General features: G+C 42.8%; 1 protein-coding gene across 3 annotated transcripts in view; it reads left to right on the top strand.

Annotated features, from left to right (window-relative positions):
* The first annotated feature begins 6804 nt into the window (after positions 1–6804).
* Positions 6805–20984, top strand: part of USP22 (ubiquitin specific peptidase 22) — a 51076-nt gene continuing 36896 nt past the window's right edge. For 2 of the 3 annotated variants that reach the window (XM_026704307.2, XM_026704309.2), the window contains exons 1-2: positions 6805–7877; positions 18491–18623. In XM_026704307.2, the coding sequence (XP_026560092.1) occupies positions 7752–7877; positions 18491–18623 (259 nt within the window). In that variant the 5' untranslated portion in view covers positions 6805–7751. Of the gene's footprint in view, positions 7878–18490; positions 18624–19310; positions 19362–20984 lie in introns of all 3 variants that reach the window. The other variant, XM_087942018.1, reaches the window with a different exon arrangement.

Here is a 20984-nt window from a genome sequence, read left to right on the forward strand (position 1 = left end):
CAAAAGAATATAGTGCTAAGATTTATAATAAAAAACAGGGGGAAACCAAATATATTTTTATCAGTTCAACTGGAGACAAATCCCACAAAGAATTCACATAGTATTTGTAAAAGTAAGGCAAATGAACAATCTTCTTTTTAAAATCGTATTTTGAAACCAGGCATGTATTCTGATATTGATTAAAATGGGTTCTTTAATAAAGACTGAGTTGTATAATTGACTAGATTGGCCAGGAATTGAATTCTAGGAAATGAAGTCCATTCATTTTAAAATTGCAAAGTTTGAAAGATCCTGGACTATTTTCTCTTCTATTCTCACCGTCCTACCAACTTCTGCTGTGATGCTTTGCTTTACAAAAGCTGCTGTTCCTACATACCATTGCCATCTGCCTGTCAGTGAAAATCTGCAATGTCCCTTAAGGGCCGTTTTCCCCCAGCAGGATGATCCTTATTGCTGCTCTTTTAGCACTAGCCCAGGAGGGAAGCATTAATTTCAGCGGTGTTCACCGTTTGAAATGAAAAGACCGCTAGACAAAACACAGTAACTCAGATTATAGAGGCAAACCCTCTGCACCTCTTTTTTAGAAATATGTTCAAGGAATATGTAGCTGTTCAGCCTTAATTGTCCAATATTTGATTGAAATCTAAAACCATTCATGCAATTTGGCTGTTTTGAAGCATTACAGAACTGAAAAGAAGGAAAGAAATGCATGAAGAAATTTGTAAATTATAAGCTTTTAAAATTTATCCTGTATTTTTTTACCCTTAGGTTGGATTTATATTGTACAAAATAGGATTAAGGCACACCAATTTCTTTGGACTGATAAAACCAGACAGCAAAGTAAGTTATGCGTTACTTAATTCAAAGTTTAGATAGCTGTTTACCTTCTAATTCAGAAAAGAGAGGTCAAAGCGGAAGTAAAATTCTTAGATAATTGGCAAAACCATTTTTATTTATTTACAAATAAAAATTACGCTAAAAATCTATGAACAAATGAATGAAAGAGAGCATGAAGTTACTAACTCAACTTGCGGGACACTTTAATGTTTACACCTTGTTTTAGGTATCATTTATCTCCACAACTGTGGGTGAAAAACAATATTCAAGCTTGTTGGAATCTCAACCTCTTTTTGACCAAGCGTATTATTAAGCTAACATTAGAAAGAGGGAAGAAAAAGCTGGTCAGATAGAGAATCACAAAATGATTCTCTGCATTGAAGAACCTATGCTCCTTCAAATATTGTTAGATTATATTTCTCATTATTCATCCCTCATTTAGCTGGGCTGACAGAAGCTGAGCAGGTCTGGGTTTAGTCGCAAATTTCTTCTCTGCTAAATGAAGCAGGAGAAGTTAATTTTCTCCTGGAAGGATTGTGGGTTGCATTAAGCACCATTTCGCAAAACAGATGACTGGATTTTGACTTAGCGCAGAGATCATTTCAAGTATACGATAAAGCCACGGACCATTATACAAAGTTAACATGGAGCAAGAGGCAATCAATACATTAATCTTCACAGGAATAAGACAATGTGTTTACTGTTTCAGTGTTTTTCTCAACCTTGGCAACTTTATGATTTCTGGACTTCAACTCCCAGAGTTGCCCAGCCAGCCAAGCTGTTGTGACTGCGATTATTTTTAAACACCCCCTGGTCAAACAGTTTTTAGCCCAGAGCTATAATTGCACTTAACAATGAACTTAAGGACCACCATCAGTGAGCTGTTGGACAGTATTACTTGGTCTGTTGTGTGGATGCTTGTGTGTTTTAGGGGGCGCAGAATTTTGGTGAGTGGGAGTGTGTTTGGGGATTGTCATGTGTGTGTGTGCGTGTTGGGTCTGGTACTCTGGGTGTTATCTGAATTTCATTGTTATGTATACTGTGTATATATGTACAATGACAATAAAGAATTCAAATTCAAAGCAGTGCGTATGGAATGCTTCTTCTTGTTTACATATTTGAATATATTAGCCACCCCACTTCAATAGATCCCAATAATTTTTCAAGACAGGTTGGTCCAAAGTCGAGCAACGAGGACTTCCCTGGTTGACAAGTGGACTAGGATCTGGATCTAAAACCATCCCAACTCTTGTCAAGAACCTTGGTGGGATTCAATTTTTTTTTACTACCAGTTCTGTGGGCGTGGCTTGGTGGGCGTGGCAGGGGAAGGAGACTGTAAAATCTCCAGTCAGAGGTGGGATTTGCCAGTTCTCTGAACTACTCAAAATTTCCATTACCTGTTCTCTAGAACTGGTCAGAATCTGCTGAATACCACCTCTGCTCCTGATCAAATCTCTCTTTTTGTATCATTCCATGCAACAGAAGAAGTTAACTAATCAAATCGGTAGAAGTTTCTCTTCTCTGCCCATTAAACACATCCCTGAATCCCCCAAGGGCTAGTATGCAAAGCCCACCAAAGCTAGGACTGGTTCATGCTATCAAAGCCCTTTGTTTTTTTTTTCCCCTAAGGACCAGGTAAAAAACACACTACTCGTTCCATTTGTTCATTTTGTACTTATTGCAGTTGCCTCTTTGCAGAGCCTATTAACCAAGGCTCAGTCCCTACATTGGCCAGTAGATGCTGCTGTTGATCCATACCTTGGTGCAGCTGTTTCTTCCCTCCCAATGCGCCTTAAATAATAATAAAATTGAACCACCATGAAACACACATAGCTTTCCAGGTGTCCTTTCCTCATCTACTTCTCTCTCTCTCTCTCTCTCTGACAATCAGTTTGGGAAAGGGAGGGGAGGAAAAAAAAATGATTCTGGAGAGGGGGGGGAAAAGGGGGCTGTCACTGGCTACCCGGCTAAGTTCAGCAGATCACCCATATTTGTTCACACCCATCATCGGTTCGCTTTTTAAGGCTCTGGTTTCCAAAGCGTATCGCTCGCTGGGTTGCTGCAGTGAAGAATTTTCTCCATGTTTCCCAGGCTTGCAAACACACACACACACAGAGAGAGAGAGAGAGAGAGAGAGAGACAGAGACAGAGACAGAGAGACAGAGAAAGCTGCAAGGATTTTTTAAAAATGACAACCCACCATTCTCTCACCATACTTTCTTGTTGATAGTCTCGGGTCTTGGAAAACAGTGGGCTTGCTTTAGCCCAAGGCTGTTGGGAGAATTTAAACGGCCGCCCGGTTTTAAATTAACAAAGCCCCCGCCCCCATTTGTCAAGGTCAGTGCGTCTTCCTGCTTTGCAATCATCTTCCTCTTTGCTCAACATCGATTTTCCACCCTGTGTTGAAAGAGTCCTGCCATCTGCTATTCCGTGATCCAGAGGCTGCCAAAAGGAATATTCTTTTCTGCCCGGCCCAAAGGAAAGAAAAGGAGGAAATCACCCCATCCTCCCCAAATGAGGATAATACCTCATCAAGGTATTACCTGCATATTTGGGCAAATAGTCAAATTTCACGATGGCTTTGTTTTTTTTGCTATTGTACAAATTCAACCCTACATAGTTTGTCTTATTTATTAAATTTGTACTCCCACCCACCCCTGCCAATCTCACTGTTTCTGATTCTGGGTGGCTTAAAAAAAATTATAACTGCCGCTTGGTAATACTTTACAAATCTGGACATTTGGGACTTATTCAATAAACCAGGATTAGGCAACGGCTTAATTTAGTGTCCCAAGCCAAGTGGAGATAAACATGGAACTGTAGTTGCAAACAAGGCTTGCTGCTTGTGGTGGGAAACAGCTCCTCCCAAAAGATGCTTCTGCTTATTAAATTGTTGATCTCACCGTTTACAGGAAAACGGCTAAAAAGAAAAGGTTTGCACATGAAAAAAAAATATACAGGTAGTTCTTGACTTACGACCATAATGGAGCCCAAGGTTTCCATTGCTAAGCAAGGTGGTTGTTAAATGAGCTTTGTCGCATTTCATGATCTTTCTTGCCACAGTTGTTAAGGAGATCCTGCGATTATCCATCGGAATTGAGCTGGAAGGGACCTTGGAGGTCTTCTAGTCCAACCCTTGCTCAAGCAGGAGAACCATTACAGGCAAGTGGCTGTTCAGTCACTTCTTAAAAATCAAAATTCCCCATTGACTTTGCTTGTGAACAGTGCAACTGTCGTAAGTACATGCCAGTTGCCAAGCACCTGTGTTTGGATCACATGACCGTGAGGATGCTGCACACGGTCGTTAAGTGGGAAACCCGGTCCTGAGTCAGTTTTTTTCACTGCCATTGTAACTTCAAATGGTCACTGAACAGTCAGTCACAAGTCGAGGACTACCTGTACGTAACAGGGGAATAAATAGGCCCCAGATCCTGTCTCTAGGAAGCCACAGAGTGTTGGATACGAATAGTCCTCGAATTACAACCACAATTGAGCTCAAAACTTATGTCATTAAGTGGGACATTTGTTCAGTGAGTTTTGCCCTATTTGGTGACCTACCTTCCTTGCCGCAGTTGTTCAGGGAATCACTCCACTTGATATGTTAGTAATTTGGTTGTTAAATGGCTTCCCCATTGACTTTGTCAGGTCACAAAAGCAGATCACGTGATCTGGGGACACAACAACGACGGTCATAAGTATGAACCAGTTGGCAAGCCTCTGAATGTTGATCCCGTTGATGCAAAAGTCGTAACGGTGAAAAACAAAAACCCGGTCATCGAAGTCACTCTTTTTCAGTGCCGGCGTAACTTCGAACCGTCAGGAAATGAAACTTGTCATAAGCCGAGGATTACTTGTATTTCAGAAACTTAATCCAATCGAGACGGGAGCCCGGCGGCGTGTGTGAATTCCGGCGCATCCCCAAGGCCACCCAACCCTGTGTTCGCTGGCAGGCAGCTGGCACCTAAATACACATTACCAGCCCCTTTAATGGCCTTGCTTGGGGAGGCCCAGAAAATCCAGGAAGCTAATGATTCAAATGCTGGGAATTAAGGCTTGTCATATTACCTGGAGGTGGGTCGGGTTAGCCTCCCCGTGGAGGTGGGAAAGGGAATAGACTCTGCCCAGGTGTGTAACGTGATAGCTGGGCACAAGAGGGGAGGCCTTGGTTTTCAGCTGGTTGTTTAAGCCACATTCCTCCCCTGAATAACTTAAGAGCTGTCCTCTTGTGGCTGCTTGCCACACCCAAGATTATTACTATTAATAATTATTACAGTTATTATTCCCCAAAACCCTTTACAAGGGTGGTTGTTTGAGGGCAGTACAAGTAGTCCTCCACTTACGACCACAATTGAGCCCAAAATGTATGTGGCTAAGTGAGAAATAGGTTCAGTGGGTTTTTTACCCCCATTTTTATGACTTTTCTTGCCATGTTGCTAAATGAGGATGGGACTGATTTCCGGCGAGGGGATATTTGATCTTCTGATCTCTGGACCCACACTTTTTAAATTAAAGCCTAGGGGAGCTGAAGCGAAAGACATCTTGAAATCCCCATTTTTGGGTGGGGGGAGGGGGGGAACCTGCATTAATCTTCCGGAGCCTCATAATAGAGATGGAAGGGACCTTGGAGGTCTTCTAGTCCAGCCCCCTGGCTCAAGCAGGAGAACCTTTCCCATTTCAGATTAAGTGACTCTCTAAGAGACTCTTCTTAAAAACCTCCAGTGATGGAAGCACCCACGACTTCTGGTGGCAAGCTGTTCCACTGGTTAATTGTCCCTCACTGTTAGGAAGTGTCTCCTTAATTCCATGTTGCTTTTATCTTTGATTAGTTTCTTTTCTTGCCTTCTTTGGTACTTTGGAGAATAAGTTGACCCCCCCTTCCTCTTTGTGGCAGCCCCTCAAATACTGTTTATTTATCTATTTTGTCAAGCATCTATTAGATAACAGAAATACAAACATAATTATTAATAAACGAAATGGATACAAATTAAGGGAACATTAGGACAGGGACTGTAGGCATGTTGGTGTGCTTAATGTCACTCCTAATTCTTCTTTTCTCTAGACTGGCCAACCCCAAAACCTGCAGCCGTTCTTCACATGTTTTAATCTCCAGGCCTTTGATCATCTTAGACTTAGTTGCTCTTCTTCGAACTCTGAAAAATGGACCAGGCACCCTCCAAGTTGAATAGCTGTGCTTTAGTTCCAACTAAGACGTTGCTGCACTTGGGGAAAAAAAAAAAGCAAGGAAAACTGCTTTCTCACATTACATTTGAGCCACGGTTGAAACTGAGTTTTAGTCTATTTGCCCGACACGGATCTCCTTTTTCCCTGGCTGCATTCTCAAGACCAGCTCGGCGCACTGGCTATCTATCCGATTTGATCTGACCCGAGGGTCGTGTGAAGGCAACCCGGGAGTTGCACGTGTGTGCGGTGATGCAAGGGGATCGGCCTTTGCAAGGTGAAGGATTCGGGCTGGGCCAGGCTCAGCCGGAGCAGAGTCAATGGAGCAGCATCCAGGCAGCTCCGCCCTCCTTGCAGGGAAACGCTGGGCAAACGGAGCGCCTGCAAAGCCTCCAGCGGATGTGACAGCGGCCCTACCCGCCGGCTGACTGGCTGGTTTGCTCCCTCCCGTCTGGTCTGGGCTCCTCGGGGGGCGGCGCTTAACCCCCCGTGACCTCCTCCCAGCCAATCCTCCGCCGCGGACCGAAAGAGCGGCGGGAGGCCTCGCCAATCGGCGGTCCCTCTTCTTTCTCTCTCCCACCCCTCCATTTTCCCCGTCGCCAGAACTTCCTTTGTCAATCAAAGGCGGCGGAGGGGAGGGCCTCTCCTCGCCATCCCGCTGTAAGGGAAGGCGGCGGCCACCAATGAGAAGCGGCCCGGAGACGGGACGTACGCCTCGCGCCTCCAATCCGCGGCCCTCCTGGGCTTTAGTCAGGCAGGGCCGACCTCCTTCCCCCTCCTTCCTCCCCTCCCTCTCTTTTTTTTTTCCTTTCCACTCCTTCCTCCCACCCTCCCTCCGTTCCTCCTCCTTACCTTACTTCTCTCTCTCCCCAAACTCCCCCGATCCTTTCCCAATTGGTTTGTCCCGCTCGGGCCCGTCGGCGGCGGCGCTTGAGAGGAGCCTGCCGCGCGCGCTCTCTAACCGAGGACGGGCTCATTTCAGGGCGGCGCGGGGGGGGGGAAAAGAAGGGCAGCACGCGCGGCGACGAGGAGGCTCGATTTAAAGAGACAGGCGAGCCGGGGTGGGGGAGGGAGGGAAGCGGCGGAGAAGAAGAAGAGGCGGCGGCAAGAGCCCCGGCACACACCCCTCCTCGCCCAGCGCGGCTGCCAGGGCTTCCCCTTCTCCCTCACCGCCACCGCCGCCTCCCCCGAGGCCTCCATGAGGTAGCAGCGCGCGACCCGGCGGCGATTCTCCTCAGGAGATTCTCTCTCTCCTCCTCCTCCTTTTCCTCTGAGGAGAATCTTCGCCCGCCGATTTCTCCCCTCAGCTTTGTGCGGCGCCGCTGCCGCCGCCGCCGCCGTCGTCGTCGACGCTTTGTTCGGAGCGGCGGCGGCAGCGGCAGCAGCAGCAGCAGCCGGGGGCGGGGTTGAGGCGAAGCAGCGGCGGCGAGGGAGGAAGGGAGCGGGCGGGCGGCCGCTCCCCGGCACTGCAGTCGGCCGCGCCGCCCTGAGGGAGCGCGCCCGAGAGGAGGAAGAGGAGGAGGAGGGAGGAAGGAAAGGAGGGAGGGGGGGGATCGGCCCGCAGTGGCCCCCCTCCCGGGGGAGGAGGAGATTCCCCCTCCCCGCCTCAGCCGCCTCCTCGGCTTCTCTTCCCCCCCCCTCCCCCGCGAGACCCTCCCCCCCCCTCCCGCCTTAAGCAGCCGTAGCCGTAGCCGCATCGGCGGGGCGGGCGGGGGATTGATGTGGGGGGCTCGGAGATGAGTCCGCCGGCCGCCGGGTGCTGCCATGTGACCGGCTTCAAGGTGGAGAACTGGAAGCAGAACCTGCGGGTGATCTACCAGTGTTTCGTCTGGAGCGGCTCGGCCGAGAGCAGGAAGCGCAAGGTGAGCCAGGCAACCTCCCTTTTACCCCGCCCGGCCTGCGGGGGGCGACCTCCCACCGTCTCTTCCTCCCCCCCCGAAGAAGGGGGGCGGGGGGCGGGGCGGCCTCGCAGCGGCGAGACGGGCGCGTTTCTAGTCCTCATGCTTTTGGGGCGGAGAGGAGGAGGAGGAGGAGGTCCCGCGGGGAAACCTCCCCTCTTCTTTCTCCCCCACCCCACCACCAGCGTTTCTAGTCCTCAAGGTGCATCTTCCTCCTGGCTCCTCCCCTAAAGGGCCTGTCCCCCCCTTCCCTGCAGGGACAGCAAACCCAAGCTTCTAGTCCTCATGGTTCTGGGGCGGGGAGAAGGAAAGAGGGGAGGGGGCGTTGGTCCCCGGTGGGCGACCTCTCCTCTTCTCCGCCCCCACCCCCAGGTTTCTAGTCCTCAAGGTGCCCCCTCCCCTAAAGGGCCTGCCCCTCCTCTTCCCCCGGGGGACAGCAAACCCAAGCTTCTAGTCCTCATGGTTTTGGAGGGGGGAGAGAGAGGAGGGAGGGGTGCCTCCTCTTCTTCCTCCTTGCCTCCTCTTCAAGGGAGGCTTCTCTCTTTCTCTTGCCCGCAGCAAGCTCGTTTCTAGTCCTCAGGGGCATCTTCTTCCGCCCTCCCCTCTCCTAAGGGGCCGACCCCCCTTTTCCTACAGCAGCAGAGGCGTGTTTCTAGTCCTCATGGTTGAGGAAAGAGAAGGCACCCTCTTTTTCCTTCTGCCATCCCCATCCCCTCCCCGAAGGGGGGAGCAGAGGCCCCAGGGGAAGCCCCCTTCCCCGCAGCATCAGCAGACGCGTTTCTGGTCCTGGTGGTTCAGGGGAGGAGGAGGAGGAAGAAGAAGAAGAGGGATCATCATCATCATCATCGGCCTCCTCTTCTTCCGCCTCGCCCCTCCCCAAAGGGACCGGTCCCGAGGGGCGGGGCGGCCCCTCCTCCCACACCCCTGCAGCAGCAGCAGCACCCCAGGCGTGTTCCTAGTCCTCATGGCTTGGGACAGCGAGGGAGGGAGGAGAAAAAGGGGACAGCCTTCCTCTTCCTCCTCCTGCTGCTGCTGCTGCTGCTGCTGCGGGCGGACTTTCCCGGAATCGGGCGGCTGCAGAGCCCGCCTGGAGGAGGAGGAGGAGGAGGAGGAGGGAAAATGGGACAGCAGAGCCGGAGTTCTGGGGCCAAAGAGCGCGCCCGGCCTGCTCAAGTTGGCCTGGGGGGGTTGTCCGCTCGGCCAAGGAAAGCCGGCCTCTCTCCCCCCACTCCCTTCCGATGTCCCGCGGCTGGGTGGGTGGGTGGGTGGGCGAGGAGCGCTCAGGCGGAGGAAGGGGCGCGGTCGGAGTGCGGGGGGGTCTCTCTCTCTCTCCGCTCCTTGGTCCATTCTATGGGGAGAGGCCGCGGCTGGAGCTGCCCCCCGCCCCCCCCGGCTGCCGGAGGAAGCCGGCCGGGGTTGCCCACCACACAATAGGTGGAAACTGGTCTCGTCCTGCCGTTAGGCGGGCAGGGATGTTTCTGAAAGGGCCGGGCGTCCACGGTCATCGTAGGTGGGGGAAACATGATCTGTGGGTGGCGGAGGAAGTCAGAAGGGAAATGCAGAGAGGAGATCTGTTTCAGGGCACAGATTACCCTCGAAAGATGCACCAGGAAGGAAGGACCATGTAACAACACAGGGTCTAAGCCTAAGGCAGGGATTCCCCCCTCCCCTCCTCTTTCCTTCAATGGGTGGGTTGCAGAGTCGGCCTCCCCTATAACACGCGAAAACAACTAAAGTGTCCCTATGGGAAAGGAGCAAGCTCCATAAATCCAGGATACAAAAGGCAGCTGCTGCTGGGGGAGAAAACCGATGTGGAGTTCTGGCTTTTGGTGTGAAGGCCGCTTTTTTTTTTTTTTTTTTAAGGAGCCAAGCCAAGGTCAGAGTTGAAGTGGCAGGGCTGCAGCAGTGAAAGGCATGTGCCAAGTTAAAGAAAGTTAAACAAATGCAGGGCAGGATGAATGTTAGAGGGGTTGTTGGTTGCACTTGGATGTAATTTGTAACATCAGGAAAATGGTTTGTAGGTGGTTGCCCATGGGGCAAATATTTGTGGGGTAGGCATATCTCCAGATGTAACTTTGAGGCCTTGACAGTTGCTCCCTGCTTAGGTTACAGTAGTTTCCATTAGTAATTGGCAGATAAATCATATGCATATGCAGAAGAATAGGAGAGAATTGTCCATAGAACAGGGTTCCATTTTTAAAAACTTTGAAATGCCTCTATTCCTCTTTAGAAAATACCCACCTTTTCTCACAGATAGCAAATGCATATTGTAAGGGAAAAGCCTTTGTCCAGTTTTCTTTATGTGGTACTTTTTAAGTAGAGGTTTCCGTACATGCAAACCCTCTCTTCCAATCTGAAGTGTCAAAGTCTTTCAGTAAAGTGTCTTTATGTGTCAACTGTTAAAACAACTAGTTTCCCTCCTATAGCATTTTAAATAATTGGGTAGTTTGACATTCACAGTTCTGGCACTGGGGATGAAAAAGTAAAATGTACAAGCATTTTCTTCTGTGATGGCTTGCTATCTAATATTGCTTTGTAGAAAGATGTTGATATGATTTTTCTGGCCTTGCTTTGTCAGAAAAATCTCCATTGCTTTTATCTGAATTGGTACACAGACGTAAAGAGAGAGAGAAAAAGCTGAAGATAGCACTGCTCAGGCACTGACAATTCCAGAGAGAGGAGATAATGTAGAAATTCGATAGAACAGCCGGTATATGGAGTATTGATTTTATAAAATGCAGTAGCGAAAACTCTAAAACCAGTGTTGGCAAAGGAAAGCAAATTACTATGGCTTATCCAATGAATAAATGAAAAATCGTGTCATTTGATGTTCAGGATTAACCTCCCATTTTTATTTCTGGCCCTTGTGTTTTAAACATCCTGATATCCAAATAAACTGTAGGGGGCAGAAGGGGTGTATTTTTATTTCTGACTTGGTTGTCTACACTGCTTATTGCCTTACCTTTTCTGAAAGGCTGCTAACTGTATTGTGTTGCTTTTTTATTTCTATTGTTCTTCCCTCTTCCCCATGCAGTATGCATGTCTTAGTTGTTAATCCATTGCTTTTTATATTATGGAAAATGAAGGTTGCCTTTCACTAAAGTTTTTTTTTTGTTCAAGCCAATGTTAGTGCAAGTTACTACATGACAAGAACTACAGTGTGCTTAGAATGGATAATAGCAATCTTTTTTTGACGAGTCAGAGAATCTATTTTGAGAATGCATATGTACCTCAGACTAGAACATTCAGAATATTTGTTTCGTATTTTGTTCTGTCTTGGTAATATTTACATTTACAAATTTAAATTGGCAGCTGATGTACTATGATAAAGATTTCTTGATTTCACAGATTTAAGAAATGTAAGGGATTGATGTCTGGAACAAATGCATTGTGCATGGTTATCTCTATGGTTTGTCTCTAGAAAGGCCTCTGATTGGTACTTCAGAAAATCAGTGCTTGATCCAAGAAGATAATAATGCTTGGCCTGTTTTTCAAAAGGTTTTTTTTCTCAGATGTTTCAGTTAGAACAGTTGTGTACTGCATATTCTCAGTGTAACATTTTAGCTTATTGACAATAATATTCCATCTGAGAATAATAATTATTTTGATAGAATTGGAAGTCTACTTGTAGTATGACTTGGGAATAGTTGTATATTCATGTAGGTTACTTCTACTACTACTGAAGCCATAGTTAAAATACACAATCCAAATACAGTAAGCAACTATTTAAAATGCACAAATTTTATGTGGTTTCCCCCTTAACAGAATTAATTATTATTATAAGTTTATCACATTGTTGTTTTCTTTAAAAAATTATATACACTGACCTTTTTAACTAGTGCAATTGTAACATCTTTTTGTATTCCAGCACCCTCTTCGTGTAAAATATTCATTTTATTTTAGCTCTAGCTTAATTGCTATAAAGGGATGTCCAGATTAGTATCTAGAGCTGACACCCTAAGTTTGGAACCCAAAGAGAGACAAAATTGATATGATTTCTTTGTACTTCAGCATAGGTTGGATTGTACTTGTCTCATAAATCCTTTTTGCCTGACTAAAATATGTATCTCTATATAATATTTCCTGAATTTTTGGCATAATTTTTTGGATAGGTAGAAAAAAATTCAAAGTGCTGCTATATTCTTTTCTTTTTTTACATAATAATCAGTCCAGAATTCAGTTAATGTCATATCTGTACTTCACTAGTTGTTGATTGCTCCTCACATTGTGAACCATGCAAAATTTATTAACTGCTGTTTCACATTTACTGTTTTCATTATGTATATGAGAAAACTGATTTCGTTATTAAATTCTATTGATCTATTGGAAGTAACTGGCTATGTTAACCTGAATACCGTAGTGTTCATCATCAGGTATGAAAATACCATAGAATTACTGGATGAATTATGAACATGTACTTAAAAGGTTTTTTTTGAGCCCCGAAAAAATGGCTAGGCCGTCTTTTCGGAGGTGACTTAATTCCCCCACTTGCATCTTCGGGTGGGTGGGCGGCGACGGCTTGGATGTTGACCTCGGCGTTGGTGGGGCACTTCGTATCGGAGTCAACACAGGCAGCACCATATCCGGGTGTGCAACAAAAGTACTTCCTAACGGCAAGCCCCCCCACCATTCCCCCCCATTTCGCATGTTTTAATATAGGCCTTAATTTGGGGGGAGAGGCTTAATTTCATTTCATGCCTATAAAACATGCTGGGACTTCCTATTGGGGGAGGCCGTATTGTTGGAGAAACAGGGTATTTGCCTATAGCTTTCAGAATTTGTTTCTTTTTTTGAATTGCGAATAAGGTCTTTCAGTGACTTCTGTGAGGTTATTTGGGGGGAGTTTATGTTCTCTGGGTTCTGACTGTTTCTATTAGATAGAGTTGATATATATATATATATATATATATATATATATATATATATATATATATATATATATATATATGGTCTATCAGATATAGTAGATGTAGGGTGAGGATAAAGGCAAGCTCCTATTTGACAGACGTAGTATTTGGTGAGATATTTGATTATTGTGAGAGAAGGGAAAAAAATTCCCACTTAGCATGTGAAGCATATGATTTGCATTAAATAGTGTGCTATCTACCACTGCCTAGGACATTAGGTACACCCATAGCATATGCCATATTTATTTATATTGGGGTGTGGGTTTTTGGGGGGGAGATCTGAGTATTGATGTCTTCTTCCACAGTGTTGTCTTGTAAAGTTGGAGAGAGCATTCATACTTATAACTTATTTGAAATATTTTGATGAGCAGATTGCTTTAATGTACAAGATTCCTATTTGAGTATTGATCATCTGTTCTATTTCTTGTTTACTTGTAATGTGCTTTTAAATATCTGTATATAAATGATGGTTTTCTTCATTGGCCTACCTGTTCAACTCTGCAATTAAGAGTCCGTCTTTGTGGGACTTTTGCATACCAGGAGGACTGACATCTTTGTATCTTGTTTATTAATATTTTTCCTGGATTATTATTCCAATTAAAAAGAATTGATTGTTTAGTTGTAGTAATGTTATGGAAGTTGCTATGGACCAGATGTCATAATCCCTGGTTTTCATCTTTCCTTAAAAGTTTCTAGTCTATACAAAATTCAAGATGAAAGACTTGTGTATTGTCACTATCCCCACAATGTAATTGAGCAAAAAACAGTCCTTTTCTGCTTTTTCATCCAGCGAATTAGCCTATAGCATTGGTTGAGTAAACAATTACTTAAAGAACTTCCTGGTTAGCTCTTAAATTGGTTTTAATTGTTTCCAATCAGAGAAAGTATTATACAATATCACATAACAGCAGCTAAGAAATAAAGCTGGATATTCCTTAATTTAAAACATGTATTTACCAACTCTATAACCATTTAAAATTATTCTGTCGGTGTAGATAATATTCATTCTTACCTGAAAATTGACAATAGACTTTGTTGTTATCTTGAATTGGGAGATTTATGTGCTATAACTTCTACAATAAGCTTGTCCTAGTTAAATCTCAAATTTCCCAAAACTGAACCCTGCTCACAAATATAATGTTGCTCAACCCATGGGACAGTACTCAACCTTCCCAAAATATTAAAAATAATGCTTAACCACCCAACAGGAGGTCCATTCTTGTTTAAAAACTTTTCCTGAACCCAGCAAACCACTTTGAATCAAAAACACGAACAAGGTAACAAAATCAAGGTATTGGGACTAATTAATGCTGGCAGAATGGTCCTATTTGATCCCCCCACTTCCCTGTTCTACTTCCTATGACACAACATTTTTCTGTCTGCTTCATCTTCATCTGCTTAAGATGAAAGAAATAATTTTCAAAGAGTTACTGGTATATCCTATTCTCACACTTTAATGGTATCTTTCTTTTGTAGGCTTTATGCATTGGGATCTGACAGGGCTGAAATTTATGTGCTCCAGAACTACTGTTACATGTTACTGACTTCATTCTGAAAATATAGAAATGGGCCATCGTTAGATGCATAACAGTCTGAGTGGATGTGCCTAAAATGCTACTGTCTCGGGTTTTCTTTTCCTTTGTGTTGCTAATGAACTTCAAAGTATTGTAGCTGGTTTCCTAAATACCCATTTACATTAGAAATTTTAAAAGTTTTGTCAGAGGACATATGGTAGTTGTCGAAGTCATAGTTCTAGAGAGTTTGAGGAGGCTGAATATAAATCCTTAAGAATAAGCTTTAGAATTATTACTTCATGTTTCATTACAGTTTGTTACATCATTTGTAGTTATATCAACATATTGTAGAGCTGACAGACTTGTAGCAATTGTTTACAGTACACCCTATGTACAGATATAGCTAAGTCCAGTTTTGTTTTTTGGGGGTGGGTGGAATGAGTGTATGTGTGTCCATTGTAGTAAAAGTTCAAACTGGTAATGAATGAGTGTTTTTAATTCCTTCTTTCACACGAATTATAATATTTAGTAATGTTAAAAAGAAGACAGGATTTGGATGATGCAACTACAATGCTGAGTACAGTATAACATATTTAATCTTCTTTTGACAATTGCAATGTTTTGATCTTACTTCCCATAGCATCATTATATATCTCTTATCCAGAAGAAACAACCTGATAGATCAACATCACTTATCCATACCATATATCATGACTGTGCTGCTATATTATTGAAAAGCAGTTCCTTACTGCACTAACCTAATACTTTGTAGGGTTACATGTTGCCCAAGTCTATAATAAAAACACATAATAAAAACACAAGTGGAAGCTTACCTCCTGGAGTTTTAAGAACTGAGATTTTGGATTTATTGCTGTTTCCTCGTTGTGTTTTTAAAGCTATGCTTCTCTAGTTCTATAGGTTGTCAGAATGGGATAATTCAACTAATTGAGGGCAGCATGATGCGGTAGAAAGCCTTCAATAAGCCTTAATCCAATGTAAATGCATGTTTCCTTTTCTTTTTTAAAATTTCTAATATGAGTTAACCTTGTTTTTTCTTTTTTTGCTCTTTTGGGCTGCCTAAATAAATCATTTCATATCCGATCTGCATTCCAGTTATCATTTTCACTAGTAGCACTGCACTGACTTTGATGTGGGCTAATTAAATTTACATTTCCTGCAGAGAGTTCGCAGTGCTTAAATAAATCAGAGTTGAAGAGTTTGCTTGCTTGAAAAACATGCAGTAAATTTCTAAATCTTCATTTCATTTAGGTGATAGAATGCAACTTGAAGCAATAGGCAGGCTCCTAAAAGCATAGCTTTCTGTTCTACAGCTCCCCAAATCCTAGGAAAAGTACTGTTTTCCTGCAGTGTGATCTTATCTTGTAAACAACATTTTAGTAGTATGGGCAGCATTAAGTGAACATCCAACTCAGTGGTTAGGTAAGTAAGGCTGCTTACTTTGTCTGCTGCATTACTATTCAAGCCATGTGTACATGAAGATTCTATTGGTACATTCCTTAATAGTGACAGGGTTGGGGTTAATAGAATATTTTAAAACACTGTCATGACTTGCTGACACAGAGAAATGATGAAGTCATCAATTTTTATAATCTGTTTTAGAACATACCACTGGCTATTGCAAATCATCTCCTCCCCATATGAAAATTGGCTACCGCAGTGATGCATTGCAGGATAAAGTCAGCCTAAAATATGTGTGTTTTAAACATGGTTCTGAAAGCAGCAGGACCTGCAGCCCTGAACTCTTTTTTTGTCTCCTATTATGCAGAACATATCCTTTCATATACACAGGCAGGCAGCTTTTTCAGCCTTACTTAAATCTGCAGCCATGTTAGTGCATCACACTCAGCCTAACGTGTCTTAGCTGGGGCTCCTCCTGCAATTGGGTGTGGCTAATGGGTCTTTTTTTTTTCCACCATTGAGAAAAAAATTGGGAAGTGTATTCTCCAATTATAAATAGAGGTAGTCCTCAACTTGTGATCGCAATTGAGCCCAATGTTATTGTCGCTAAGCGAGACGGTTGTGAAGTGAATTTCCCCCCATTTTACGGCCTTTCTTGCCACAGTTGTTAAGTGAAACACTGCAGTTGTTAAGCTAATCTGGTTTCCCCATCAACTTTGCTTGTCAGAAGGTCGCAAAAGGGGATCATGTGACCCCAGGACACTGCAACTGTCATAAATACGAGTCAGTTGCTGAGTGTCTGAATTTTGATCATGGTACCATGGGAATGCTGCAACAGTCATAAGTGTGAACAATGACCATAAGTCACTTTTTTCAGTGCCATGGTAACTTTGAAGGGTCACTAAATAAATTGCTGTAAGTCAAGGCTTTACCTGTATTGCTTGATTCTTTGAGGCAAATCTGCTATGTATGTAATAATGAAAGTGAGTATATAAAACAAAATTGTCCTCACTTTCCTCCCCGCATTCTGTGGCCATATTTTAGTTGATAGATATTTTATAAGTGCTAGGAATTGTGAACTCTGGCTTTTTTTTGTATCATTGTTGCATTTATAATATATGACGTTGTATTTCTACCGTAGCTTACTGCAGTAGAATGATGTAGCACCCTTTTCTCCAAATAGGTATCCTGATAAATTGAAAATATAACACTCAGAATTTTGGGCAGATGATCAGTGCCTAGAAATTCTGGAACTTGTGGTTCTAACTTACCTTGAGGACACCAAGTTGTGATAGTGACATTTGAAACAGTGACTGATTTCTTATTATAGTAAGACAACTAATGATGATACTGTACATAGACGCCTCCAAAGCAGCGTTCATAAGTCTATTCCTTCATCTGAGTGGGTTCAACCACTAAACAGTGTTGGTATTTACTAAGAGGAATGTTCTCAATTTAGTGTTGCACCGCAGGCTCGAAACATTTCCTATAAAATCATAGTTTTATGAGAGGCACTGCTAAATTTTAGAAATGGAAACTGTTCTATGTTTTAAAACTCCTAGGTAACATTTTATAAGAGCTTATCATGAACATTTATCTAATTATTTATCATTTTATATAAAATTGTGACTTAATAACAATATTAGGATGGTGAAGTCCTGATAGTTTCAATAAGCTTTTTAATTTACTGTGGCTTATATGCTGCTCCAGTCCAGAGGGACTCCGAGTGGCTTACATTCCTTTCTTTCGGTAAGAAGATTAAAACAACAAAACAATATTGCAAAAAAGAAACACAACTTACAATAGCAAGTACAATTACAAATGGAACTCTGGCAGCTGATGAATAATACATGCCCAAATCCACCTCTCAGGTTTTTCTTTAAAGGCCAAGTTTTTATTGGCTTCCTAGTTTGGTGTAGTGGTTAAGGCATCAGTTTAGGAACTGGGAGGGTGGGAATTCTAGTCCTGTCTTAGGCGCGAATCCAGTTGGGCCAAATTGACCTTGGGCAAATCCCTTTCTTTTGCACTTTCTGAGAATTGGACATAATTGAAAGGAAGAAAGGAAAAAAAGCAATAGAATGGAACTAATCTGATTTGGAGGTAAATTATTCCATAGAAGAGTTACAGCTAAAGTATCACATTATGCTGTCTGACCCTTGTTTCCATCTACTGGGAATCTGCATCTGGAATTTTAGGAGGCACTGATGTTTAAGACACTGTTTACAATCTTCATGCTGTTATTCCTACTTCATCCATCTATATGTGTGATTATATATGCCTGTGGCTGCCTCAAGTTAAAAGGAAGTTTTACTTTTCCTTATATTTTAATAAAAAGTTTGGTACAGTACTTTCTACTTCTGCTTGCAGTTCCTGAAAAAAGGAGTGGCAGTCATTTTCCTTTGGACCACATATGTCAAAGCCAGGGTGAGATTTTTTGTGGCACTGGAAGCAGAAGGACTACAAAATAGCTGTGTCACAGCAGAAAGGATCAAAAGAGCGAGTGGTACAGAGGACTGTGTGGCAGTTGAGGGACAGTTGGTCTTCCTACTAAACATACCAAGTTCTTGACCCTACATTTTTGGAATGGAATTGAATTCACAATCCCGCCTGGTTTTGTTTTAGTATTAAAAAAGTAGAAATAATATCTAAGCCTAAAGTTTGAATTAAAGCCTGGTTGTAGATTGGAAAAATGACGCAATGTTTTCTACTTTTAATAAACATCTTGTTTATATTTTAGGCAAAGTCGTGCATCTGTCATATGTGCGGTGCCCATCTGAACAGACTTCATTCTTGCCTGTACTGTGTCTTCTTTGGCTGTTTTACAAAGAAACATATTCACGAGCACGCAAAGGCAAAGCGACACAACTTAGGTAAGTAATTATCCTGGATTCTTACAGTAAAATTATTTGTTTATAAAGGCATGAGCTTTACAATACAATACTGCAGTTATGTTGAATACATTCAGACAGGTTGTCTCTTCTGGCTAAGGAGAATATTCCATATAATCCACGCAGGAGGGTTTTTTATAAAAAAAATTAATATGGAAGTTACCCTGTAATTATGGCCATGATTAATTGAAACTAAATATGTATAAATAACCAAAGAGCAGGCTAACGGAAATAAAACTTACACAGTTTCTCATTTTTATGTTCTCTACTGTTATAAAATCTGAAATTACAGAAAATGTTGCAATTCCTGGGGATTCATGGTTGAAGACTTCATCATTTTAACAGAAAATAGGGAAATGAAACACAACTCTGATTTGAAAGGAATTTTGATACTTATTAAATGATGCGTTTTTTTGTCTGAAGTCAAGTGGCCCACAGTATATAGAAACCTTAGCTAGTTTTCAGGTTTTTTTAACGTCCACAATTTTATTTATTTGTAAAGATATGCATTTTTTTTATCGAGTTCACTTTAGAGCTTTCCCTCAAGGTTTTCTTTAACCCATCTATGATTTACATATTTTATAATTGCTGTATTTTGACTGAAATAGACATTTAGCTGTAGAATCTCCTTGTAGGTTTCTTTTTACTGTTGTGTATTTACTTTGTTAGCCTCATCTTCCTGGATTGGCAGATGCTCAGCCTGATAGGATTCAGCCAACAGTATGTCATCTTCTTATCCATGTCTATGTAAATGCCCTACTGTTTAAAGAATTATATATAATTCCTTTTATTTTTGATACCAATTTGAAAACTCTTAGAAGCCAAGAAGCCTGAATTGTTCATCCCTTAGGTTCAGATACGTGCATTCTATATTGAAGAGTAAATCCAGGATTGTTTGCAATGGCAGCCACAATACCTACTTACTGTGGTGTGGCTGCTACCACCACCACTGCCCTTTCGCTCAGTCAATTACAGGTAGTCCTCATCTTACAACAGTCAGTTTAGTGACCATTCAAAGTTACAGTCGTGCTGTAAAAAGTGACTTTTCACTACTTTTCACATGACCATTGCCGCATAATGAAAATTTAGACAATTGACAACTGATTCATATCTATGATGGTTGCAGTATCCTGGGGTCATGTGATCCCCTTGTGATAAAGAAAGTCAATGAGGAAATCAGATTCACTTAACCGGCAGCAATTCACTTAACACCCACAGCAAGTTAGGTTGTAAAATGAGGCACAATTCACTTCATAAATGTCTTGCTTAGCAATAGAAATTTTGGGCTCCATTGTGGTCATAAGTCGAGGACTACCTGTACCCTCTGACAGCAGTGGTTGCAAAACGTCACCCCAGATACAAAATCACTACAGCTCAGCTGCTTCCAGTTCATTCTCAACTGGGCACATACCAGAATGAACAAAATTTCTTCTTTGAAGCTTTTAGTGGCTCTGCTTAGCTAACAGCAGTCTCCATGGAGACAAAGAGAAATTCAAACTCCAGAGACCCAACTGCACATCATTAGCAAAAGCAGTTATATGTATATTTGCAAAATGAAATATTTGCATGTTTTGCACACAGAGGTCCAAGAAGGAAGGAGGGAGCTGAAACATTTGAGGGATTTGTCACCTTGTTTTACAGGACTTGTCACTGACAACCTGCTTTCATAGTTCATCAGCATTGGGCTCACATTTTTATATTCTGAATTGTGTTCTGTCTTTTTCCACATGGTTAATTTGGCTGGTATTGAACCTTGCAGTAAACGCTCTACATTTCCTGATCTCTGTGGTAGCTGGAGATGAACTTTGTTATAAAAAGCTCAGTTTTTCTGGCTATGGTAGCCCTTACTCCATTATCCCTTGCGTTAAGGAAGGTATTATTTATGGTGCAATTCTCAGGGCAATGACGAAAACAAATTTGTCTTCTTCAGAGATTTACCTAGCCATACAGATGAGCTGTACCTTTTCCAAACTCTATTTGAAAAGTTCTAAAAAAGGAGAAAATTGAGCTCATAAGTTGTAAATGTTATGCATTATCACTCCTTTATAGCTCCTTTGGAAAAGCAGGCCAGGTAGCTTTCTTGTCTTTCAGCAGGGCATAAACTTGCCAATAGTAAGAATCTTGAACCCTGAAGGAACTTTGCCCATATTTCAGACATTGGCATCTCTTACAATCTCAAAATCACCTGGTAGCAAATGAACCCAGGTCAAAATCCCTTTATCTGTTTTGAACAAGTGTGCAAAGGCAAGGATGCTAAATTTGGATGTGGGAAATTAAGATTCCAGTCTCTACCCAACTGTGACAGTTGTGAAATAGCACAATTTCTTACTATTTGTTCAGTGT

Source organism: Pseudonaja textilis, chromosome 14 (genome assembly GCF_049901715.1).
Source record: "Pseudonaja textilis isolate UNSWEBS1 chromosome 14, rPseTex1.2, whole genome shotgun sequence".
NCBI lineage: Eukaryota > Metazoa > Chordata > Lepidosauria > Squamata > Elapidae > Pseudonaja > Pseudonaja textilis.